We start from the raw sequence: 26,917 nt of genomic DNA on the forward strand, positions 1-26,917 counted from the left end.
GTTAAGTAGCAAATTGCAATAAAGATATTGCTTTTGAGATTAGTTGATTTAATTGAAACCATTAAAGAGAAAAACTATAGCCGTGACAGAAAAAAATGATTGTTTACTTTTTTTTTAATTTTCTCGTGTGCAATTTTTTTTATAATTAATTTTTTCTTCTTTAATTTAAGTCGTTACTTTATGTTACTTTGTCCTTATAGTATCCAGTTATACGCAAATATTTTTTCTTTATTATTTCTTTATATTATAGTTCTGTATCCAATTGTTTTCATTTAAAACGTTAGCTCGCGTCAATCAATAAGATCATTTTAAATAACAGATGTCGCTGTAAGCAATTGCGAAAGTTTTTTAATTCATTCAATAGTAAATTGTTTTTTTTTGTACGGTGCGTGTGTACAAGAACCAACCATTGTAATGTCAAATCTATGTCAAAATCAAGGTTTCTTGTATTAAAAAAAATTGCTTCTAACTACCGATTTATATTATATAATTAATAATGTTTAAAATATTTCTATCAGCAAAAGAATTAAAATTAAAATTATAATTTTTGAGTTTATTTTTTTCCTTCTAATTAATTTCTTTTAATTTTTATTAGTATTTACAGGTTACATTTGGAGGTCAGTATGTAGGATTTTTTTTTTGCATTTTTATTTGGTTTTTATAAAATGTCAGAGAAAATAAAATTATTGAATCTATTAATATAAATTAGATATTTTTACAAATAGCAATTAAATTAAAAAATATATATATATTTCTTTGGTTAAATTTTAAGTGATAAAAAATCGTTTAAATATTTGATTTTTTTCATATCAATCCCGTAATTTCTGAAGTTATATTTTTATTTTCTTTGACATAACTATATGATTTTAATTTATTATCATAATTTTTGCGGCCTTAATCTGTGTAACGATGTATTTTCAACCGTTTGTTACACTTTACTGCGTTCACTTACTATATATTAGTTGGTGCTAATAAGATACAGGTTTTGTTCGTTACACTATATGTTTACATATGTGCTTTTAAAATTAACATACTATTCATAAATACTCCTTTTATAGTGATACTAAAAATAAACGATTTCTATTTTCACCAACTTTTAACGTAAATGGAGATGATTCATACCTTACATTAATCCATGTACCATTCCATAAACACTTAGAGTCGTATGTACGCCACTGAAGACGTCCCTTAGTAGAAATTAAGTAAACTAAATGTACACAAAGGGAATTAAGTATCACATTAAACTTTGGCATCTCCACACTTTTATTTGAGAATTGTTCTATTAATTTATTTCTTAAAGTATTAGTAAAAAGTAGTATAGAGTATTCTTAGTTTTACTGTAAGATTATATTAAATTTAAAATATCTTATAAACGTTCAGTTAATCATAATTATTTTTTGAAAACTTGAACTGATTGCAATAATTCATTGTGTAAAATTGTGTAATATTAATTTCAAAAATGTTAATACGTAACGTGGTATTTTCAGCAGATAGTTACCAGTACCAACTGCAGTCGATGTGGCAGAAGTGCTGGAACACCAACCAGAGCCTGGTCCACAACTTGCGATTCCGCGAGCGTGGACCCCTCAAGTCCTGGCGGCCGGAGACCATGGCCGAGGCAATCTTCTCAGTCCTCAAGGAGGGACTGTCGCTGTCGCAAGCGGCTAGGAAGTACGACATACCGTACCCGACCTTCGTGCTGTACGCCAACAGAGTGCACAACATGCTCGGCCCCAGCGCCGACGGAGGCGCAGGTATGTGATCTTATTGTAATCTAATAATGTGACAAATGACAACTATATTACCTCTAAAACATGACCTTGAACACTACTATGACATTTGTACTGTTACATTATGTTGTCTCTGTTATTTTCAAGAAGACTGAAAGGGATGATAAATGCTTCGTCTAAACTAATAGCACGGATATTTGTAATGATATGTTCCTTGCAGTTTTATTAAAACATATTGCTATCTCTATTCATTCAATGATAATAAAAGAGACGAAAGTATGAATTTATGGAAGCTGTTACAGTGTATAGAAATGAATTGAATTATAATTTACTATAGTTCTTATTTGTCACTATTGATAGATTCGAGCTTCTAAAAATCGATACAACGTTTTTAATTATTTGAGTCAAGAAGGCTGTTGATAGTTCAATATTACACAGGTAGACAAAATTAGTAAAATAAATGAACCTTAAAAAATATTTTTTTATGTTTTTTTTTGTTTCACTTCGTCTCTTACTTTGATATTATTTGGACTGGATTTCCTTTACATAATATTGTAAGATGTATCGGGTCCAGCTAGTATATGTATGTTACATAGTTAAAGCGTTTGTGTACAGTCTGGTTGACATGATTGAAACAGTCTGAGGGATCACTCGCAGTCAAAGGTCGGATATTATAATTGAGTTCGATGTTCCTCGGAAATACATCTACCCAATTTATGACAGGTTATTTCGCTCTCATCGACACAATCGACAATTCACATTTTCAACAGTAATATATGAATAGAAATCCGACTTAAAGTATTAAAAATAAAGATTCAAATTTAGTTTAAACAATTAGTTTATATGTCAACTTAAGTAAAGCACGAATGTATGCCAAATAAAGCGTTGTAACGATATCTACGGAAGCACGAGTCGTAATTTTAATATCCATTCCTGCAATTTAATATACCTTATATTAGATAATGCCTGTGCGAAACGATTTATTTCAACGAGCAACGCGCTACGCTCTCTTGCGAAATGTTTAATGGCTAATTCTTAAATACTTAATATTATATATTGTGTTTTATAATTATTTGTAACTTTGTAACTGCTTAATTGTTTTATTTTTTAAAAGCATATAATACTTATTTTTATATCGCCAATATTATTTGTTTTTATTTTATAATTTATGTAATTTGTTTTTATGACGAGTCTTGTTTTTATAACGTACATTGAGGTGTAATAAATGCAGTTGCTAGACATAACAATAAAACCAATGTTTTATATTTACTATAATGCTCCGTAACGTAATTTTGTCGTGTACTTATAACACCTCGAATGTCTGTAAGGATACAGTGTAATATTAATGTGTCGCTCGTGTCTCAGTGGAGCTCGCAAGTCGAGTGGAACGTTGGCGTCAGTTCACGCTTTACTATTCCGCGCCTTTGCAGATCTGAGGCCCAAAGGACGCGGCCGTCCGCAGCGCATCCTGCTGGGCGTGTGGCCCGACGAGCACATCCGCGGCGTCATTCGCGCCGTCGTATTCCGAGACACTCATGCGCACTCCGCTCATCACATCAAGGAGGAGGTCCTTCCTTATCCTTCTATCACGGTCAGTATTGCGAAATCACTGCCGTCTACTTAATCCCACTATTAATGTTTATTCTTCTTGACCCCTGTTCTTTGCTGCGTTTTCCAATATGCCATTGCGAAATTTTGATTGCGTTGCGATATAGCGATTGTACTTTGTCGCCACTTTGCGTGAAACGATATGTGCTACATATTTATGATCGACTAGCGAATTTGTGCCATTGAATTATCCGTGTGACGTTTATAACATTATGGGGGTGGGTGTGTTACAGGATGGCATGACCGTGGGCGTACCGCCGAACGCGTATGGATCAGTGGCGTGTGGCAATGGACGCGATGGCGGCGTCTCACCGAATGCCGCCGCCGCCGCCGCAGTGGCTGCCGTGGCTCACGGACTGCGTCGTCAGATGTGCAACATGGTCGTGGCGGCGCAGAGACCTCCCGATCACCCTCCGCACCTCAGCCTGCCGCCGCTGCCGCTGCAGTCTCCGCGTCTACCGTCGCCGATGTCCGCAGGATTGGAGTCTCCGCTGTGCTCCCCGCCGCCACCGGGCCATGCTCTGGAGCCGCCGAAGCCGGCTGATCCGTTCCGCCCTTTCGCCTCGCCGCGCCCCGATAGCCGCTACAGCGAACGCGATTCGGTCGCCGACCTGACTGATATGGGCCCGCCTAAAACACCGGTGGGCATCGCTAAGAACGGAAAGGATCTCGCTTCGCCATTGCCCGTGAAGATGGAGCTGCCGCCCGGGGAGGCGCGCGCTGAGAACATCTGAAGCGAGGCCGCGGGCGCGGGACCTGCCGTGCCCCAGGGCTTGCCCCAGGGCGTACCGCAGGTAATGCCGCCGGCCATGGCGCACCTGGCGCACGGCGTGCACGTGCCTCAAGGCGCGCACGTGCCCCACGTCGCGCACGTGCCGCATGGCCAGCCCATGCCGCACGGCCAGCCCATGCCGCACGGCTCCCCGCTGCCCGCACCCCCGATGCCCGCTTACCCATACTTCGTACCGAACCGGAATTCCGTCGGTTACTTCTAAACACGATATTTCAAAAGTTACGATCTTATCGATTATCGATATTTTGAAAATTTATGCCGTTTTATTATTTAAAGTGGACTTGCTGTGCAATAAAATGCTTGTTGTTTAGTTTTCCTGTTTCGTATTAAATTTATTTTTAATTTAATTAATTATTATTTTCTAAGTATACTTTCTTTGGTGTACGTGTTCCAGTGACGTAGTTGTTGTAAGCGCGGGCGTCGCGGGCGGCAGACAGGCACGCTTGCCCACCCCGCCCGCGCAGCCCGCTCCTAGTTTGTCACTCGTAAATGTGTAAGCTTAAATTACTTATATAGATCCATGTTTGAAGGTAGGGATATCAAAATTTAAAACATTTGGCCCGTTTCAAAAAGACTGTTCGGTATACCTATTCATTATAAATCAGCTACATACATACTCGTAAGACAAAATTATAAACTAGCTCTAGATGTAATCTTGAATTAAATGATAGACTTCGTGTCATTAGTTGGTGTTGTAAGCTCGGTGTCAATCTGTCAAATGTTGTAGTTTGTATCGCTTGCCGCTCGCTGCGCACTCTTCGTGCAGCGGTTCACGTTCGAGTAGACATAGTGATCGCCAAATGTAATATAGAGTATCCTTAGCCAGTAGTGATTGTTCCAAATGTTAGACTAAATTAGGTGTTCGACGCTGGCCCTTGCTCTCACAATTAACCAAACTATCTCTCCTTCAATTATCCCCATCAGTACTTTAGCGCTGTTTTATTTTCTTTATTAAACAATTTAATTGCCCTTGATCTTCATTAGGACACAAATATTTTTGATTAATCATTTTTGTCATATATTATTAATTTATATTTTTTGTCAGTTTATCCGTTCGGTTAATGAACAGAGGCAATGGGCTCGGCTTCCTTAGGTTTAGAAGCACTGAAATCGCCAAGCGTTAAATATACAATTGAGCGTCTGCTAACTTACTTATCGATTAGCTAGTGTATTAAACATTTCAATTTACTTAGAAGTAGATGTGTAACTATGTGTAGAATTTAATCGTAGCCTACGATGGCACACCTAATTTACCAACAAGCGCACTCTTGTCGCCGAGAGCGGCGCTAGCGTCGCAATCTCTTCATGCCATCGTCGGGAAATCTCTTTCTTGTAAGGTGTACATGTACAAATTTGTTTTACCAACACCTAACCGGATACGGAGTTGTTTTGTTTTATAGTTTCGGCGGGAAAAAAATTGTAGTATCTTCTTGTCGCAAGGGTATACCATGGTTTAGATAATGTTGGCGTAAGTTGTAACGTGTTGAGGTGAGGGCGTGGCCCCGCCGAGCCGGCAGTGGTCGCAGGACTCGCTCGGAAAGCAACTTTATAATAAGTCTCCAAGTGGCCTTGATATCTCACTATTGTTTGGAATTTGGATTGTCCGATTCGGTTCAAGTTTGGAATTAGTATATAAAAAAGACCAAATTATTAAAAGAATACTTTCACGTTTCAGATATAGTGTTGAAACTATTTGGCTATCCTTTTGGAAATAAAGTTATTTTAGGTGAGAAATTGAAAAAAATTATATATAACGGCCTATACGTTTCGGATGAACTGCGTAGATTTTGGTAAATGTTACTACGCATATTTTCTATTATGTAAGTCTAGGCTAATGTTTTCAAAAGTTAAATTAAAAATTTTTGAAAAGTAGAAAGTGCCTTCCAAATTTTTGACCACAGTAAGTGTTGGGACAGGGCGGCGACGATCGGCGGGGAGCGGTCCGTGGCAATGCGGCGGGCGGTCGCGGGGGGCGGGGGGCGCGTCACGTCGCCACCTCCGCCTCCAGCCGCGCGACAACAGCGTCAAGTTGCCACGCGGCCGCTCTGAACGTGCTTAACTATAAAAAGTTAGAATATTGAAAATTCAAAATTATTATATAAAAAATTAAATACATATGACTATTATATAGTAAAAATTATACATGAAATTATATATTTGGCCGATGTGGTTATACCCTGACAGGCAAGCGTTAGTTATTCGGCATCAAAATTGATTCTATATTTGTTTGTAAAGGATGAGAGGATTCCATTGGATAACAATGCAGACATTGCAATGTGCCATTTGTTCGAACGTCAGCGTTCAATTTGTATCAGATTTGGTTTTCGTAGTTGTAATTAAACATATATTAATTTATTATACTGGATGGAAAATAAACATTTCGATTAAATTAAATTAAGTGATCTATATTATTTTCGTGATAGTTAAGTAAAGATAACATGTAGTTATATGACACCTTAACCTAGGAGGCGGTTTTGGTTGGCAACTATAAGTACTACACGTTTACTTATAGTTTAAATATAGCTAATTAAAATCATTACTGGCGACTCGCACGGTGCGACGCTCGCCTACGTACTGCATGACAACTCCATAACACCTAGTATCTTTTGTTTTGTGATAAAAATATATGTTTAAATCGTAGGAGCTTGCGCACATTTCCGCGCACTCTTTTATTTAGTAACTAATTTCTATTACAAAATATTTATTTTGTTTCGTGTAAAGTTACTACCGCCTTTTATGGGCTCAAACTATTTACACTGAGAACTATCAAATAACCAAAAAAAAAGGTTCTTTTTAATTGTTTTGTTGCAATTCTAATTTCAAGTGACTGTTTAGTTTTAAGTGACGTTACTCCTGATGGGTATCCGTGTATTTATAACGTTAAGGTACCTTCATTGCTTTCGGCTCTAATAAATGATTTTATCCATATCATATTTTGTTGCGTATGTGGTGATCGTATTTATAAGAGATGTTACAGCTTCGTTTCCCATAATCTCGTATACCTTTACTTTCTTATTGGTGTACCAAACTATTAAGCAGCTTACCACATGGCAACAAAATGTTCATTATCATATATTTATAAATAATTTAAGTTATAAAAATGTTTTAAAATGAGAATAGGTTTCGATATGTAACGTCGTTATAACGATTATGTTAATATTCGATTATTGTTGTTAAGATTTTTTTCTCTTTAATTATCCGTGCTCCTGATATCATTGTACGTTAAAATAATAATATTTTTACATTTTCTTTCTGATCAAAAGATATTTCTTGCATGTAAGATATAATGCAACGCGAGCGCCTTCGCGCTGACAAAATGAATGTCTTAGAATCACAATAAGCTGTCTTCGATGTCAGAATGTTAATCATTTATCTAATAGTGATTACGATGTTATCTCAGTGTCATTATTTATAAACTGTTAGTGGTAATAATCTAGTGATATGCCTACACAGTATCGTATTAATATAGTGGATTCGTTCGGATGTGCTGAATTTTCGCACTAAACGAAATTTCTTCAAACTTTGTCTATTGTCAAGTACAATTTATGCGAATTGGTGTATTTCATTGATGTAACAATTTATAATGCATGTCATGTAGAACAATAACCAAATAAAAGATTGCAAATTGTTTAGTGGCGGTTTATCTCATTAAAATTATGTGTAGTGTCTGTATTAATTGCATTCAGTAATATTTAAGTTCGTTATTGTCACATTGTACCGTTGTCTGAATGAATATATAAAATAGATCAAATAATGTGGTTTCATTTCAATATTCCTACACCCATACCCAATATATATAATTCCTATTCTTTGTAAGTAATATTACTAACAACTCGTTTATGCTATTACGAATTATTAAAAGACATATAAAATTACAGACATACAGTCTGCTCGTTGACATTTTAAAGAGGAGGAAAAACCTAATAATTTTAGGTCGTTATCTATTTTATTATAAATGTATACAATATAAAACAATAAACAAACTTCCAAATTCTATAGTAAATTTAAACAATGAGATAAAAACATACAATCGATAAATACTACTGCAGGTTTCCATTGTTGAAACATTACTACAGAAACTAAATTATCTCTTTACATGGAACATAGTGTCTTTGTGCGTATTATTCTTCTTCTACGATTACCATTAATACTTTTAATATTTAAGAAAGTGCTAAATTGAAAAATATTACTTATAAGAACTTACTAGACCGTTCATAGATGGCGCTATCCATCTGTCACATTCTGGAAGTATTTTTCGTGGAAGCGCCATCTTTACTTAAACATTTGAACCTTTTTCACAAAAGGCCAAATACGAAACTTTATGCCAATTCATTGTCTATAAACACTTCTACGTCATATTTTTTCATTGCTCAATGTATTCTACTACTGCTAATACACGGATAAATTGTTTTTAGACTTTTTGTATGAAAAAATGTGGTTAAAATATGAGACGTTACTGTTCTTAACTAAAATTTTTAGATTTAGCTATAAAGTTAGAAGAAATTTTATAATTTATTTTTAAGAGTACTGAATGATTACTATTAAAAATATAACTGTATTAGATTTCTGTTATATTAGAAAATATATAAAAGATTATATGCTATGAAAACGTGTAGTATACTGTAGAGCAGAGGTTTGAGATGAAATAATAAGACACAGTTTTTTCGAATTTCACTTCTAATTAACATAAATTTTACAAGTCCTATATACGTGGACGTTTAACATACTGTTACTATATTTATGAGTATTATTTTCAGGTGACACTGGTATACACAACTAAATTCAACTCATTTCACATTACAAGTAAATGCTAACTTAAAAACTAAAAATACACAAAAAATATTACACTTAAAAAAAGCAAAATAAAACCAAAAAAAACTTGAAAACAATTTGACTTTATTTTAATTATTACAATAAAAAGCAAGTTACGGACAATGACAAAGTGTAACAAGAAAAAAACATTATACCAAACATGTCAGCTTCTTTCAAAATCATAAGAAAGTGTCATTTGACGGCAAAATGCCATATTTAAATTAGCTTACAATCTCTAACATACTAAACGTTACACATATCTAATACATATAAAAATGGTATATTTTAATAAGATTCTAGCAATGAAATGTGTGGCCAATACACAGTTTTACTACTCAAATACATTATTTCAAATGTATAATATATAAGGTAATAATGGAGATCACAACACGACTACCTGACAATCGAAGCAGGGGATTTCTGCGTTCTTAATACTATAGTCGATATGAATGATGAAGTCACATTTATTCCTACATGCACTTATTGCTCAATTTATTCAAATGAAATGATTATCCTACTGATCAAAATAATAAATAAATAATTGTGATGTAATTTAATAATAAATAAAAAAATATTGTGATGTACATCAAATTCAAACAATTGATCAATAAATAGTTTTACAAATTGTGATGCAATTTGGTCAAATTAATAAAAAAAATACATATAAAATATTGCAGTTGACATTTGAACCTGGACATGCATTATAGTGTCACAATCGTGTCTGGCCCGGCAGGACTTTATTGGGCATACAAATTGATATAAGACATTGAAATATGCTATTAATACGAGCCAGAAAAGTTTATCCCACTATAAAGAATGTCGTTAAAAGAACGATTATAATAATTATAACACAGGCACAAAAAACTTATTCTTTATGAACACAAATAAAATGAGGAAAAATTTTATTTATTATAAAATTATTGATATTACGTTTAGATTAAATTTATTACAATTATTTTGTTTTCTACATCAGGCTATAGTTTATAAGCGATTTAGATAAAAATGGCTAAGCTATATCCAATAGATTAACGTTTCATTATTAGTTATTCAATATAGTACAATACAAAGACTGATGGGATCCGAGAAAGCGATTTAGTGGCTATAAGACATGTATTTATAACATGAGAAAAACTTAGAACTAAAACAACTTAATTAGAGAAGACCTCGATGTATTTGGCGGCTAAAAAACTAAATCGAAAAATTCGGCGCATTTACATATGGCCGCTTCAAAAACACAAAGCTCGCTCGATACGATGGTGGGTAGAGTTACAGTAACTACATTTCAATACATTTATTATTATATTATACCTATGCTTCAGTCTTCATTTAATTATTCTTTATATCAGCCACAGTAGAAGACTCGTGAACCACGCCTGGGTGGTCACAAACTAAACGTTTGATTGTATATATACATTAACACAGCTACATTTGGATGTGGCCCTCACCGCACTGTAAGATTTGCTCTCTCGACTCTATCATCGTCAAAGATCTTTTGCACTCGCCCTAACAGTCGCGATAAAACATGTTTCGCAACATTATATAAAATGTTGGAACGCATGATTCACATGACATTTATACTACTATCATTATTAAAATGGATAATATGTTGAATATTATTATGCGAAACACAAAGTAATTGATTATTTTTTTTAATATTGAATAATAAGATAATTTATGGTAATGCAATGATAAATATATTATATTATGCTAAGAGAAATAATACATGTGTATGTCAAAATACAAATACTTAACAAATTCAATGAAATTTTTTGTAATTTGTAAATGTGTATATAAAATGTATATTGCCTAGTCATTTTGTTATGTCATCGTTAAAAAAATTAACAATCAATGAATCGTTTATAAGATTCAAAAGTAATAATAGAGACAGCTCATAAATTTGAAACAGAATAGTCACAAGCTAATAGGGTAAAAATATTGATACTGCGGTCATGAAAAACATAACATCGCCACTAAATTGTGGCAAAGTCAATAACTATCAACAGATTATATCAAAACAAACATATATCCTAATACTGCTTACATTTAAGCAGAAATAATTACAAAAAACTTTATTATGATACAATTAACCAATACGAGTGTAAAATGCCCAAAAAATAGTTTAAGACACGATAAACCGAGTTTGTACTGCGAAACACTCATAGAAAAACGTGATGCAACATCACTTATTCTCCTAATATAAGTAGAGATATGTTTTTATACGGGTACTTCGGCAATGGAAACTCAAGGTAACCATAAATTGGAAATATGTCCAAATTGTGAAAAATTATTGCCCAAAATTTCAATCGTCATTTCATTAAAAATAACAATGTAAAAAAGTGCCTTAACAATGATAAAACTTAATAACTAATATCCGACACGGTCAAAATTCTTTGGGATAATGAACCATTCAACAATATTACAGGAATTTGGCTACACATGATATACAATTGTGCCATCATTTCTTGCTACAGATTACAATTATTGAAATATTCTACAATTTACTACTACATTTGAATATATGTTATGGTATGTAAATGGTATCGTAAGAATGCAGGTAATCAGAGTACAACATGGATACACAGACGAAGTCCTTCAACAACGGTGTCAGGCCCGGTGGGTACTTCGCACACAACTTAAACGTCCTTCCGTAACACACAACGCATCCCTCTTACAAACAACTTTATTCTAAGTACGATGTTATCTTTGAATACTATTTACGGTGGAAATTGATCTAACACGGAACACGTGATAATTCACTAAATCAGATTACATTTACTATATCAGCTAGATGTTTGTGAAAGGTGAGGGGAGCGAGTTGTTTAGCAATGCCACGGCGCGTACAAGTTGACATATCGGCGCATAAGGCGCCGGTTGAGCTGATGCTATTCATCGCACTTCCTACATGTGCCGGCCACGTCGAAATCGAGGAGGAGAAGCTTGGTCTCCTCGGTGCCATTGCGTGAGCCGACGGCGCAAATCAGTTTGGTGGCGGAGGCACGAATGCGCCACACCACGCCTCCGGACCCGCCCGAGCTGAGCTCTACCAGGTTACGAATGAATTCGCCAGTGCGTACATCCCACAGTTTCACCGTGCCGTCGTCAGATGAAGTAATCACAAATCGGTTGCTCGATTGCAGGCAAGTCACTGCTGACTGGTGTTTGTTCGGCCCTGAAAATGTTAAATGTTAGTTTAAATGTTTGTTCTCTCTATTTAGGAAAGTAAAGATTTTTAAAAGCATTTTGCTCAAAGGCTAAAATTGCATTAGTTGATCACAACCATAACTGTACTTGTTTAAGTCATGTAAAAATATTACACTTAGTGTATTGGTAAGATTTGAAGCATCGCTCACCAGCTTTCTCCACTTTTGTTTTTAATTGTTTATAGTGTAATTTACCTGACAATGTATGCAGGCAATGACCCGAGGAAATGTCCCAGACTTTAACAGTGGAGTCAGCGTTTCCGGAGACCAGAATGTTGGAGTGCAGCTCCATGCCGGAGGTGAGCGACTGGTGGCCCGTGAGGGTATGCTTCAGCTGACCAGTCTCCACATCCCACACACGGATCGAAGTGTCCAGAGATCCACTCACCACGTGGATACCGTCAAACTTGAAAAACATAATGACTTGATAATTTGCAATATATCACATTATAATTATAAAAAACAGTAATATTTTTTTGTTTATAGGCTAATTATTCTATAATTGCTTTTTTAAATATTTTTTTATTACAATATATATTAAGTCGCAACAGTTAACTTACCTGAAGACTATACACACGGTTGGTGTGTCCAGCGAGAGTATGGAGGCAGTCTCCGGTATCCGGATTCCATACTTTGACGAAGTAGTCGTATGCACCGGAAACGACCACTTTACCGTCGTACTGAACGCATCGCACAGCCGCAAGATGGCCGACGAGGACGCGCAGACAGCGACCATCCGGTATCGACCACACGCGCAATGTCGCGTCACGGGAACCCGACACAACTCTATAATAAAAACATACTTTATCAGTTACAATTAAATGTTATTTAAATATTGAAATAAAACCACTAACTATGACGGATTTATTTATTTAGGTTTTAATGATATAGAATGGTATGATCAAACACGAACTTTAGGGTAAAAATAATAATTAAATAAACAACAGCGCACAGCGTGTTCTCTTTAAATTAATACTGCCTCAATCAGGGTCGTTTGAAAGTAGTATTAGCAGCCCTATAGTGTAGGTCTTACGACCCTGAGTGCAGCAGTTAAAATTTAAGAAAACATATTAAGTGATTATCGCTATTGAATAAAATGCGCAATAACCAGATAAATTGCAGAATTGTTACTGGTATTTATGGAGGACAGAAGAAAATAGAACTTTGTAGGAAGGAAAAGGAGAAATACATAAATGATTTAGGAAGCAAATGTCTTATTATAAAAAATACTAACTTCAACGTATTTCCCTCAATAGACTGAAATTTGATAACTAATACATTGAAAAGATAAAGTGTGATCAGGTGAAAAAGAAAATGCCTTAGTAATTTTAAAACCAATATACACACAGCCGACATAAGAACCATGTCATATGCAATGCTTATATTTATTATTAAAGAAATAAAAAAAAGTTAATCTTAATTATTTGAGTTTAATTTTTAACACAATACAACAATGATCACTTGACACCATTTTTAAATAGGTTAATACCTATTAATATATATAAAGTTACTTTGTCTAATCATTTCATTATTAAAAATGCTGAGCAAAAGACATCGCAATAGCAAAATTAGCAATTTTGAACTATTTAAAATAACAAACTTTCGCAAAGTATAGAAGTATTAAAGAACAATTTCAACAAACAAATATTTCAGTTACCTATGACTTAATATTACGCTTAGTTAAAATCTTAATTTCATTGTCATACCATCCCATACAAGTATGACATATTTAGTAATTTCTTTATAATAGTCGCCAGCGCATAGTCATCCAAACGTAGCCGTTTTACTAACAGTAACAACTAAAGTTTTTCGAAATTAATGTATTAACTAAATCTTAAATCTGACAATTGGTTCATCTAAGATATTTCATAAAGATAAAAAATAAAAAATATTTTTAACTCGCACAAAAGCTGAATTAATTTACAGTACAAACATATCCAACCGTGTATTTCCACTGCGGGAACAAGTACAAAAACAAAGTCATCATTTTGTTAGAAAAACCTAGATATTTTAGTATGAAAATTTCGACCGCGTAGACTAAAAATATTGTAAAAAATAGCCAGCAACGTACCTATTCTGGTAAAGATGCATGCATCGTACAGTCGAAGTGTGACCCGCGAGAACTTTAAGACATTGTCCCGTGTTAGCGTTCCATACGCGCAGGGTACGGTCAGTTGAGCCACTAATCACCAAATCTCCTACCATCTGAGACGACCAAACACCCCCGGTATGACCCACCAGAGTATGAAGACACTGAAAATCAGAAATAAATATTGTTTATTCATTCACATATTAAGCTTTTAAATTGACGAAACATTACCTAACTACTGTAATTAAAATAAACAATACTATTCTTGAGAGATGATGGCAATTATTACAAATAATTTAAAGACGAAACATAACTCTTAGCTGCAGTTCCAAGAGATAAGGATGCTAAGACAAATATGGTCGTGGTAAGACTGCGCATGGCAGTTTTTATACTAATAATGATATCTATATAATAGAATATAGAAAACATCCTAAAATAATATGATGAAAATGTATCTCTCAAAAATAGTTATTTAAAAGACCTAGTAAAATGTGTCAACCAGCTTTATTACAGCTATTTTGGCCTCAAAAGGGAAACAGAATATCAATTGTATTTTAATAATAAAATTTACCTAGATTGGATTTCAGTTTACGCGATGGTAAAGCGGTTGAGGACATTTACTAGTTATTTACCTCACATTATTATTATAAATTAAAATCTGATGTAAATGTAAAAGTTAGTAAAATAGGTTTTATAACAAATATCATTCCATGACTAACATTTTTCATACAAACACAAAAGCCTTTAATCAATCGCTAAAGACGTCACATAATTTTTACACATATAATACTATCTATTAATTAAACCTTCACATTGGTTACAGGTTTGTTTAAATAAAATAATAGAATATAATAAATAATATAAGTTTCAATATACAAAATACAGATCACCGCCGAAAATAATATAAAAAAATAAGACAATTTCTTACAGACTTGTAAGATCTTCGTAAAACAAGGGAACTTCATAGAATCTGCAGTCCATGGAATTAACTGCCACACTCGATCACCTCGTGCAATGTTTAATGTATTAGTTATATACAAAATTCGTAAGACAGAAAAATAAACATTTAATTTACTTTTATTCAAACATTGTTTTCTTTAAACAAAAAAGAAAAGGCAAAGGAGAATTCAATTAGCCTTTGGAATATAAAAAGTAGTTGTTAATTGGCAGAGCATCGCAAAACGACTAATTGTCGAAGGACACTGGCTGATTAAAACTTTACAATTTATTCTAATTGTCAACAAAAGTATCTAGTTACCAATTATATTTACCAAATATATACATTTTGATATTAAATATATGTATAAAAATGCAGTTACACGTTCCTATCGTCGGAAACTGTAATTTGACACGTTCTACAAATGCATAGTAATCCGATACGATCTAGATGCGTCCGTATATCATTTAGTTTACTTCATTTTTGTTTTATATGCGAACGTGTGTTTAATTTGCATTTGGCTCATAGAGTAATTTCTTTTTAAATTATTTATTGGTTTTAAGTTTATATAATTGCGCTCATATTATTTTAGACTATTTAAAACTAGTGTATATTAATGTTTAGGCAAATTCTTTATCTATTACTGGCCAGTTGGAAGAGATTGAAAGTGCGATTAAAAAATAGTGACACAACTTATATTTTTTATAATTAAGGGGCAGTGTTAACACGAGTATCTTAATAGTGTTAGAACATAATAAGTGATGAATTCACAAGCATGTAAGTGTTGATATATGGATGTATGAGATTCTAGAAAAGCGAGATCATAGGTTGCCCATACCGTGAGTACATATTGATTTTGAAAAAAAAAAATATATTTGGAATGTCTCAGGCAGTTTATAAAATGACTGAAAACACACCAAAATTGTGAATTATCCCGTCAATATAATGTTGATCATATTTAATACCCATAGTGTCTTTAAAAATAACCCAAGTGTACCATTGTTCGGTGACACACAATATCTTCCAATTCAATAAAAACAATATTCAAATACTGAAACGTTTCGTGTGGAAAATTCCATTGCCACAATGTTCCTGAATAATAGATTTTAAAACAGGGTGACAGATAAGCAATACATTTAGCATTCGAATGGCGATGTTGTCAATAACAAATGGAATGATCTCGAAACATTCAAATATATTAATGTTATTTTTTCAGCACAAAGCAATGTATGATATTCCATGCAAATTTATTCGTCAGTTTATTATTTCGCATAAGTCTATTGAAACGATGGTAAGCTTTTCAGCGATCAGACAAAGAATATATTTTGTCTTTCTTTAGCTGACTTCAAAAAAGAGGTTATCAATTGATCTGGGTTTTTTTTTATTTGGTGTACAGAATAACCATACCGCACATTTGACAAGCATTTGTATCACATATTCATAAAATAAAATATATATAAAAAAAATATTTTTTATTTTTATTTCAGTGATTAACAAACTATAAAAGGTAAGAAAGAACTAACCAGGAAAATAGATAACCATGCCATGTTGTGAAAAACTTATGATAGTGCAAATGCGATAATTTAAAAATAGGAATTCTTTATACCGAAAACATGATTATTGCATAATATTGAAATCATATTACCTCAACACTCCAATGAGCCGACACTTGGATATTACATATTTTAATTCATATTGCCGTCTCTTACATTATCTTTGATAAAATAGAGACAACATATACTTATACAAGTTTAATTACAGTTAAATGTAACACATAATGATTCAGTTCTTTAAAATTCGATATGTTAAAATGTATAAAAAAAGCGAAGAAAAAAAAATATCCAATTTTTAACAGAGAATAAGTCTAAAAAGCTCGATTTAACTGACATTAGTTAGAAAAATTAACATAGATGTAGAATGTTGCAATATCAAAGGAGACTGCGGATCTAGACAAAGTGCATTCGCTCCGAAGCGATTCTATAACGAACTTCAAAAATGTATGGAACTGATGGGCGACAATCACATAACATATCCAAAGTTCGCTACGGAACCGCTTCGAAGCGAATGCACTTTGTCCACTCCAGCTGAAGGGTATTCATGAAAAGTTTTCTATATTCTTGGCCAGACAACACAAACGACCGAAACAATAGAATTAACAATACCGGAACTAAAAACAATGTAATGAGTAACAAAACATAAAAATGCTGAAACCTATATTAATTCTAGATATAGCTTAGATGTTCTATGTAATATATTGAAAAAAAACATGCAAAATCAAAGCAATAAACCTTAATATCAAACGATTTAACATATACAAAGACTAAAACAAAAAAAAAAACAAAAAGTGATATCTATGACCATATATCATGAAATCAATGAGAAATGAGCTTTTTAATTAATCAATAGTTTTAAAACAAACTCATTTAAATCCATTTCTAACAATGCAGTAATATATAGTCTAATTCAATAGACATAAAAAAAAATATAAAATAACCTATGTAGGCTGTAATTACAGACTTCAGACATGTTTATATAATCAATTAAATCATTGACACTTTTTAAAATAAATCCATCTTAATCAAATGCGATGCGATTTGGAAGATGCTAATACTGCACGAATGAAGTCGCGGGCGACAGCTAGTACACATTTAATGACGTTTATCAGCCAGTAACATGTGTCAATTAATTTCTCATTTCCTGAATTTGACTATGTACTTAGCTAAATAAAAGATTTTAATAATACATTAACATTTAAATTAATAAAGAACCACAGATCTTTTTTTGCGAGTACGAGAATAAATACATCTTTTCATACCTTAGCAAGTTTAAGGTACTTTATTCTATATAACTGAATTAACAAAAAAAACTTAGTTTTTTTATATGATAATTAAAATGGCACAATACCTCAGTAAATTATTTTAAACCTGAGCAAGAGAGCCATTTAGCGGTAAAAATATAATAACAAAACATATTTCTATAGACAGAACAAATGTTATAACTTTTTGTTTTAATGTACAATTTTGTTATTATTTAATCAAAATTACCGTGGGCTTCCACTGTCGAAGCTCCAAGAGTTAAACACATATTCCTATAGATTTCATCTTACTCTAACCTAACAAGTTTGTTGGTGTTTCGACAGTGGAAAATTACGATGATGTTAAAACTATTAGAAAGGCGCATAAAATAGTAGGAACTTTTCAGATGCCAGTAGTAATATTATTTCCTGTAATGTCTCAAAATGACAATCTTTGTTTAACTTTATCACGGTTACGTACCTTTCCAGAATTAGCGGACCACAATTTCAAAGTAGTATCGTCACTGCCGCTAAGAATACGGTTCCCTTGGAACTGCAGGCAGGTTATAACGTGATCATCGTGTCCACGCATTATTATTGGGTTCAGGACAGACTTGTTCATCCAGTTGTTCTCGATAATTGTCTGACTCATATAAGTAGCCTTCCAAGGGCTCGCAAACCGAGGAATGTTACGTGGTATCTTCTTGAGTTCGGTGATACCAGCACGACGGCATTTCTCCTTCCAAAGCAGGTTGTCATCAGCAAGAAATCTGCAAGATTCCTTCACTTTGTACCCTTAATTGTTAAATGTAGTGGAATATTTGGATATTCTTCGCGCGTTACCACTACCAAACACTGATAGAAGAACACATTGTAATCTCAAAGTAAAAAAAAACAATATGTTAAATCCACAAAGAGAGCTTTGGATGATGATTGTTAGGGAATATTGTCAAAAGATTTAATTTAACTTGGATAGAAAACAAATTTCGACTTGTTTTCAAGATCTTTCATGTTACTTTGTATTTTTCAGGTCAGATTATAATATCAAATGCAAAATGAGCGACGGTCGTATATATTTGATTTATATTCAAGTCAACAACGGAAAAACCCCGCATTTTGAGAACATGTATTTGCAATGTATTTATTCAGTCTGCTATCCAGGGTTACGACTGCGCAAGATGTGAAAAAAAATCTAAAGAAAAGAAATACTAGGGCTAGTAGCTAAGCTGTTTAATATAACACGACAAATTTTTACAATGTTGAAAACTACGTTATTCAAATTATCTTTATGGTCAGACAAATAAAATTATCATGATTTGAGGCAAAAAAAATATTTTTTGTCCTATTTTACTTTTGTTTGTCTCGCTTTAACGTGAAAACTACTGAACCGATTTAAATGAAATTTGGCACATCGATTATCTAGAGCCTAAAACGGGACATAGGGTATTTTTTAAAGCGAAAAAAGGGTCGTAAGAAGTTGAAAATGCTTTTTGTCGTCGTTAATTTGTTATAAATAAATATCACGTTCAAATCTGGTAATAATTTTACCCTTAAGGGTGCAAAATAAGAATAGTGAATAGAGGATAAAAGTTTGTATGGGTATATGTAAGGTTTATGTGAATGTTTTGTTGTATGAAGTTTAAATAAAATAATTAGCCTAAGTCACTAAAAATGGTACCCAAAGAGAGTATTTCACGCGAACGAAGTCACGAGCACAGCTAGTAAGTTACAAATATGCTCTGTGACAGAAATTCAGTCCATATTTTGTTTAACAGAAGAGTTATTTTCATGAATTGCATGTGAATAATGCTTAACACTATATTAAGATATTCGTCGACCTCGTCATCGTCGCCGACGCACACAACAGCCAACGTGATCCCGCCCTGTGGTGTTTCGCGATACGAGCCCAAATGCGCAGTACCAAATGCGACGCGACCGCGAATGCAGCCTGACAATGTTGCGAAATCATCCTGATAGAGGACCACTCAACTGGTCTGAAACTAGTCGATACCTACACCATACTACAGGTGAGTTTAGTAATTTATAACTTATTATATTTATATTGCTTAAATTCATAAAGAATTTCTACGTGTACTTCATGAAAACGACCAACAAAATTTTTTTTTTTGTACTTACCTCCAATAACGGCAAGTCTGAGCAGCCATGAGAAGGTCCTTTGGCGACAAGTAGCCCAGTACAGTAAGGGCAAGCTCTTTTGGCAGCAGTGAGATAAAGTCACGTTGGAATAATGGCTCAATTGCCTTCATCATATAGCGTACATCACTTGCAGCACAACGGGTAACCAAAGCATCAATCGCTAGAGTCTTCTCTTTGGTTGACCATGTTTGAAATCTAAAATTAAAATAAAGTGTTAAAGTATAAAAAAATATTATAATAATTTAACCGGGTTCTTTCCTTTTTTTTAAAAGCCAACTTAATACTTTTTTTTAGTCTTGTTTAAAATATGAAGATACCGAACAATAGACATTAAGCATTTAAATCATTGTATTTCTTACTAATATTATCGATGTAAATGTTTGGATGTATGTATGGATGGATATTTGTTAGAAGGTACCTCCATCAATCTCCACGGATCTTGGTGAAATTTGGCATAGATATAGAATTTATTTGCTATTACTTTATTTGTTTTAATTCTGCGTGGAGAAAGTCAGTGGTAATACGTATATCTTAGAAATAGAAATGTGGTATACTTTTAGTAACTTTACCTATGAAGCCACTGTTTGAGCTCCGGTGATGCCTGCACCTTCTGAGCTATAATATTTGGATTTGTTGTGTTTGGCTTGCATTCCAATGTAGCTACTGCTGATATGCCTCCATCAGTACAAAACCTTTTAATTGTGTTTTGTGGTGTTGATTCATACCGACGTTTGCACTGTAAACAATGTTACTATAATGTTATCAAATCCTATCCATTAACATGTCCAACGGCACATTTTTAATAAGCCAAGTCAGTAAATAAACATTTTATTGACTAGGCTTTACTTTTGATATGATTACTGCGCATGATATAACAAATTAATACTAGCCATATGTTTGCGAAATGGTGTTATTTAAAAATATTAAGAACTTACCCCTGCTCTTTGATCTAGATCAAGCTCATCATCTTCATCATCATCCTATATAAGAAAATTAAACATTAAATGAATTAGCCTGAAGAGTAATTGATTATGAATTTAATATAGCAATAGGATTGTATTTTTGTTTACGCTGTTATGATAAAAAAATATCCTATCAGGAGTTATATTTGTGTATAATTTATTCTACAATAATAAATTCTGAATGAATCATATAAAATGTCCAAGTATCAAGTGGGCTCATATGTTTTGCTAGCGCTTTGCGATTTATTATATGTTGGTTTTTTATGTGTTAAACTTACCGCGTGAGGTGAGTTACAAGTGCACCGCAAGTTACCAACTCCGATTTCGTCGTCAGAATCGTCCTCGTCCTCGGAGTATTTGCGCAAAAAAGACTGAAATACAAAGAATAAGCCGTGAAATAATTACATAATTATTACAAACTAATATCATTTCAAGTTCTAAAAATTATAATTTCAATTTTTTACGGTTAAATAATCGCTTATTAAATTATGATGAAATATCGAAGTATTTTATTTTTATTATAACTTTAGGAAGTTTATTTAATTGTCTTTATTTTTAAATTATTATATCTTTAATGTTTTCTAAACAATAAAAAAAATTTGAAGACGTCAATTAGGTATTTCCAAGTCCAATTAATTATATATCTTTTATTATATGATTATCTATCATTCAATGTATGAAACACATATTATGTACATTGAATGATTAAACTCCGCGCTCCTCAGGGCCAACCGTAGCTTAGCTGTCGTGCGCCTAGACTAACGGATCGAATAAATCGCACAGTTTTTAAGGAATCGCAAATGTAAAACGGCTTCTATATCACGGGTTTTTGAACTTTCATATTTTAATGTTTCTTTTGACGAGTGTGTGCGTATGTGATTCGACTTTTTTACCCGGCTACGGTATGGTTAGCAAAACATACCGGCAGATGGCTTTTTCGACAGTCAACAGAGGTTTCATCCCAAGACTTACTTCAATTTACCAAAAGTATATGAAAATAAAAGGGACCGAAAAACTAAACATCATACGTAATTAAAAAAATTATAGCACTCACCGATGTTACAGTGTGGTGAGAGTTCAGACCGCTGCTCCCAAGGCCGAGGAGTCTTTCTGCATTAGATGTCGATGGTACACTAAATCCACTACTATCAGAACTGGAGCTTGTGGCTTGGCTTGTTTGTCCAGATGAGCTGCTCGCACTCTCCATATCAGAACTATCTGCAATCTCATTATCACAGTCACCTTTATAAAGTTTTCCCCTCGGAATGTCTTTCTTTTCGGGTATTCCACTATTTAATAACTTTTCCATAAAGTCAACCTTTTTTGTTTCTTTGCCAGTAGAAAATCCTATTGTCTGTTCATGATTTAAATATTTGAGTGGTATATCACAGTCTTCAATGTCATCAGACTTACTGCATCCCGGTAGATTTGATTCGTTTGCTGTGAAAGTTGATAATGTAGAAATTGTCTCGGAACTTGAAGCCAGGCTGGAATTAATACTTGACAAATTTCCTGAAAAGTGTGATGATGCTGTAAGTTCCCCCTCCATCATCAAATTGGAACAATGTTTGATAATACGATTCTCTTCTTCAAAGTCTTCACGTTCAATGTCATCTATGCGCTCTCTGAAGCAGGGATTTGTAGGTTGTTCCACATTATCAGCATTAGCACCATTATTTTCATCCATTGCGTTTAGAAATTATTGCTTGTCGTACAAATATATATCACATATAATCACAAATGGAATGTAAATATTGCTGCTTCCATGACAATTCTATTCTAGCATTGATGATAATTAGATAATTTTAATAATTCACAAAGTTCCTGCAAAATAAATATTAATTTAAATGTAACATTTACTAATATTTTGATGACGAAATTATGAAATTTAATAATGATTGTGGTGTTAATTTTTTTTCCTTCTATTAACTTGTCTTACAATTTTGCTAATTGTGATGGTAAAGTTAGGTTGTTTGAAAAATAGTTACTATTGGTGGTTCAGTTTTTTTTTTTAATAAAAAGTTACATCTATAGAAGTTTAAATATAAATATGTATGACATCTGTTGTAGAGAATAATTGTACTAAAGGTGGTCACAACATAATTATCTAGCAGTAGGGCAACAATATATATCTTTGAATTAGAATTCTATTGAAAATGCACCTATTTTTCAAATGATACTGTGGGGTAAAATGTTACCGAAGTATGCATTATTGCACAATTTAAAAATTGCTTGTCTTATAACATAAGATAGCTTAGCACATTTCGATTGTATAACTTTGAATTTGGATGTTACAATATGAAATAATGCTTAGTTCAAGATATTGTACAGTCAGCTGCATAAACATTAACACTCCAGAATTTTTTATATGTTCATATGTTTATGAATATATGATAGTGATGGCTAAATACATAACTATATATTTTGAAATCGAAGATGTACATAAATAATTTAAAGCTTAGTAAATGTATACAAATGTATAGTAAGTGAAGGTGACTGTACTTGGTAGTGTTACATCAGAATGAATCATCAATAAAAAAAGCAAGCAAAAATACTGCAATCAGTTACAAGATATTGGTATTACCATATTTTTACATTGCAACATTGCAGTTAGGCCTTTAATTTTTTTTTATATTCACAAGTATGCAAAAAATAATGATAAAACCTTATAAATACTAAAAAGGTTTTATTTTGACTAACTGTAAAATGTAAATTCTTTGAAACAAGATTTAAACATAGCATTTTGATTACATAGTGAAATTTAGTAATATTTATTAAAGAAAAAAGTGTGTTCAACTTATTGATTAGTTTACAACTATTAGTTTACAACTATAATGTACACTTTTAAATTAACATAATGTAAACAATACAAATGATAACATGGTTTTGTAATCTTGTTGGGTGGCATCAGACAAAAGTTAGTATCTGAGATCATCTCTTCATGGAAACAATGAAATGTAATTTAATGACAAAGATACATGCACAAGGCTGGTAAGAAAAGCAAGATGGCTGATTTAAGTGCTAATATATTGAAGCTGAAAATTTGCATTTCTTTTTAAAGAAATTGCGCAAAAGGTTAAACATGAAATTTTACAGTTTTAATGTGAAATGAACAAATGCCTGACACTATTTATAAACAGAAGTGGAATAAATCTTCATAAAAAACCATCTTCATTTTCAATTAAATTTATTAACAATTTCCAATCTTATTAAAGTTATAAATGGAAAAGTTTAGTTAGATGGATGTATGTCTGTTAGAATGTATCTCCGGAATGGAGACATTCTCGACTCGCTCATTTAATCCACATCATAACTTTTTGTAGATACATATTATAAAATTTTAGGTGAATTTTTTCTCTGGAAATTTATAGTACTTCTTTAGTATTTTACTGATTATGATCAGTACCCATTTTCATAAAAACCAAATAAAGTCAATAAAAATTGTTAAGCATCTGTTGACTTTTAATTTCTAAATGGTTTATTGTTGATCAAGTTGCAATTAAATACTAGCATAAAATTAAATGAAATAAACTAGCATTTAGAACTGAAGATGATGGGTTTATCAAGAGTTAAAAATCAATTAGAACTATTATACTTGCTATTGATTTTTGTGTAAAACATGAAAGAAAATGCTTGCAATTATATTAATACTTTAAAAATAGATATATATTAAGCATTATCATTACACAAAAATCAATAGTTAATAAAGAATCTAAAACTACATGTTAATCTAAAACAATTTTCATGCAAAGTTACCTTTTACTGAGATAAATGAAAGGAGTGGCAAATACAAGCAGCTTGTAGTTTAACAATCATAAAAATAAACTTACAATAGTGCACTGGATAGGCATTCAATCTAACACTGACAGAATCAAGGTCATTTTAATTAAATGAAGAAGACTTTATTGAAAAATGACGCTCCTAGCATACGTACGAAACGTAGGGATGTGCACACAAATCAATCTCTGCCCCATCCCACTAAATACAGGAAGTTCATCCATGTGTATACTAACCGTAAAAAACTCGACTTCGACATAAAGGACTATAAGCGTGAGATTTTTTTTTATACGACACAGGATTCACATGCATCCGTCACAAAAAATACGTGAAACAACTTCCCTGCCCAAATTACATGACATGTGCACATAAAAATTTACCATTTACAATTATTGACCCGATGAACATGAAGTTAGTTGCATGCGCAGAAATGATCTCTCTTTGAAATATATCTGTCTAGGATATTGGAAGGATATGGTGCAAAAACATAAAAAGTGGAATGAAACTAATTACATGCCCCACGTCGGCTTCTATTTCTAAAAGTCTTACCTAAATTTCTCTAACACTTGAATGACAAAATCACCTTAAGATAATTATTAGTGCATATTAAAGCGTTTTCAAAGATGCATTTGACGAATATTGCAATGTGCACTTCTTAATTTCACAGCAAACACAATGGTCAAAAAGCATAGTCAAATGCGACCATAGTCAATAATTGGTGGTAAAACATTGCAAGTCAAAAAAAAATGTTTTTCTAAATTGTTTTGATAAAGCATTTAAAAAAATAGGAGAATTAACTTTTAAGTAAAACTTTTTGCAGGTTGTCTATTTGAGGGTAAGGTTAAAAGTATCAAAATATAATAAAATGTGTTACTCTTTTTGCGTGTGACGGAATATGTCAAAGAGTATATCATGAAATATGTTTTACTTGCAATGATTCATTGGATTTTGTTTGGTCGGATCTAGAGACTTGAAATTTTGCATAGGCGATTTTGCCACTACGTAGGCGAGCATTAAGGAAGAATATTACAAAATGTAAATGTTAAAATTTTATGTTTAATAAATTTCAATTCAAAGCATTAAACATACAGACAAAGCAGATAAGTGTTATCAATATGTAGTTTTACCCATCTCTTATCGAGTTGCCAAAATGGCGTAAATGAAATTGGCACAAAATGCTAAATTTTATAGCCAGTCCATTTCTAGTTTTCAGACCATAGAAAATGTTGTCATTTAAAAAAAAGTCCTATCTAATTATTCATACCAGTGGCAATTGTACACGTCAACGTCAAGCCGTTAAGTCAACTAGAGGAGTGACGTTATCATCGATTTTGGTCATATATCGTAAACTCGTAAATACTGGAACAAGAACAAATTCAATCATCATCAAAACAAATTTCTGAAACCCTAAAAAATTGCTATTGTCTTACGTATACTTATAGTATGTCTGTTTGAGATAGATTAGTTTGACAATTCATTTGACAATTCACTAGAGATGGGTTGAAAAAGATCGGTTATGAATTTTTCGATTTTCGATGGGTGTTTCCTAGAACTTGCAATCGAAAATTTTGTGATTATGGTTTTTTTTAATTACAATGTAAATGACCTCTTTCCATTTTTTCTTTATCTGAAAAATTCGTCTCTATTGCCTCTCTCTTCTTTATTTCTGATAAAGCACTACAAAAAAGTTAGTGAAGACACATTTTCGTTTTTTAATACGAGTTATGCAATACATTATCTGATACCATTGAAAGGTTTGTGGTGGCACCAAATATCAATTGTCACAAAACTAAACAGTAACTGGTGCAGATAAATGCAAAAAAAACTGAATGCTGATTTAAATGTAGAATTTGCAATTCGTTTGAATACGTAACAAGTGATGTCTGTATTAGATTAAATTGCAATTACGTTTATAATGTACCTACTTTAAAGTATCCAATGTATCTGTTTAGATGCACCTATATTTAATTTAAATAAAAAAGTAAAGGCCTTGATTTTATTCCATATTTTAACGCTTCAAATGTTTCTCAGTATGAACGCCGTTTCTACAGATTCTTA

General features: G+C 32.8%; 2 protein-coding genes across 4 annotated transcripts in view; one reads left to right on the forward strand and one right to left on the reverse strand.

The window, feature by feature from the left end:
- Positions 1-7,858, forward strand: part of LOC106113621 (protein bric-a-brac 1) — a 205,702-nt gene extending 197,844 nt beyond the window's left edge. Inside the window, exons 4-6 of one of the 2 annotated variants that reach the window (XM_013306456.1) lie at positions 1,488-1,754; positions 3,161-3,321; positions 3,572-7,858. In XM_013306456.1, coding sequence (XP_013161910.1) covers positions 1,488-1,754; positions 3,161-3,321; positions 3,572-4,072 — 929 coding nt within the window. In that variant the 3' untranslated portion in view covers positions 4,073-7,858. The remainder of the gene's footprint in view (positions 1-1,487; positions 1,755-3,160; positions 3,322-3,571) is intronic. The other variant, XM_013306457.1, reaches the window with a different exon arrangement.
- A 1,630-nt stretch (positions 7,859-9,488) lies between these two features.
- ago (F-box and WD-40 domain protein 7) lies at positions 9,489-25,551 on the reverse strand. Of its 2 annotated transcripts, none has more exons than XM_013306453.1 (11): positions 25,409-25,551; positions 22,137-22,906; positions 21,361-21,453; positions 21,056-21,100; positions 20,690-20,856; positions 20,100-20,315; positions 18,445-18,733; positions 14,215-14,396; positions 12,704-12,929; positions 12,339-12,549; positions 9,489-12,112 (listed from the first exon to the last, which is right to left on the reverse strand). In XM_013306453.1, exons 2-11 carry the CDS (start codon positions 22,767-22,769, stop codon positions 11,826-11,828), a joined length of 2,349 nt encoding a protein of 782 aa, XP_013161907.1. In that variant the 5' UTR covers positions 22,770-22,906; positions 25,409-25,551; the 3' UTR covers positions 9,489-11,825. The 2 variants fall into 2 exon arrangements, with proteins under 2 accessions (XP_013161907.1, XP_013161908.1); XM_013306454.1 differs by lacking the exon at positions 25,409-25,551 and adding an exon at positions 25,096-25,399.
- Between the last annotated feature and the right edge of the window lie 1,366 nt (positions 25,552-26,917).

This window comes from Papilio xuthus, unplaced genomic scaffold, assembly GCF_000836235.2.
Source record: "Papilio xuthus unplaced genomic scaffold, Pxut_1.1 DF828177.1, whole genome shotgun sequence".
Classification (NCBI taxonomy): Eukaryota; Metazoa; Arthropoda; class Insecta; order Lepidoptera; family Papilionidae; genus Papilio; species Papilio xuthus.

What these genes read in the sequence shown, in the direction of transcription:
- ago (XM_013306453.1), bottom strand. Translation starts at nt 22,769, where the DNA reads ATGGATGAAAATAATGGTGCTAATGCTGATAATGTGGAACAACCTACA. An exon ending in GGTCCGCTAATTCTGGAAAG is followed by an intron (nt 14,397 to 18,444) that starts GTACGTAACCGT and finishes TCTGATTTTCAG; the next exon opens with TGTCTTCATACTCTGGTGGG. An exon ending in ACCGTGTGTATAGTCTTCAG is followed by an intron (nt 12,550 to 12,703) that starts GTAAGTTAACTG and finishes ATGTTTTTCAAG; the next exon opens with TTTGACGGTATCCACGTGGT.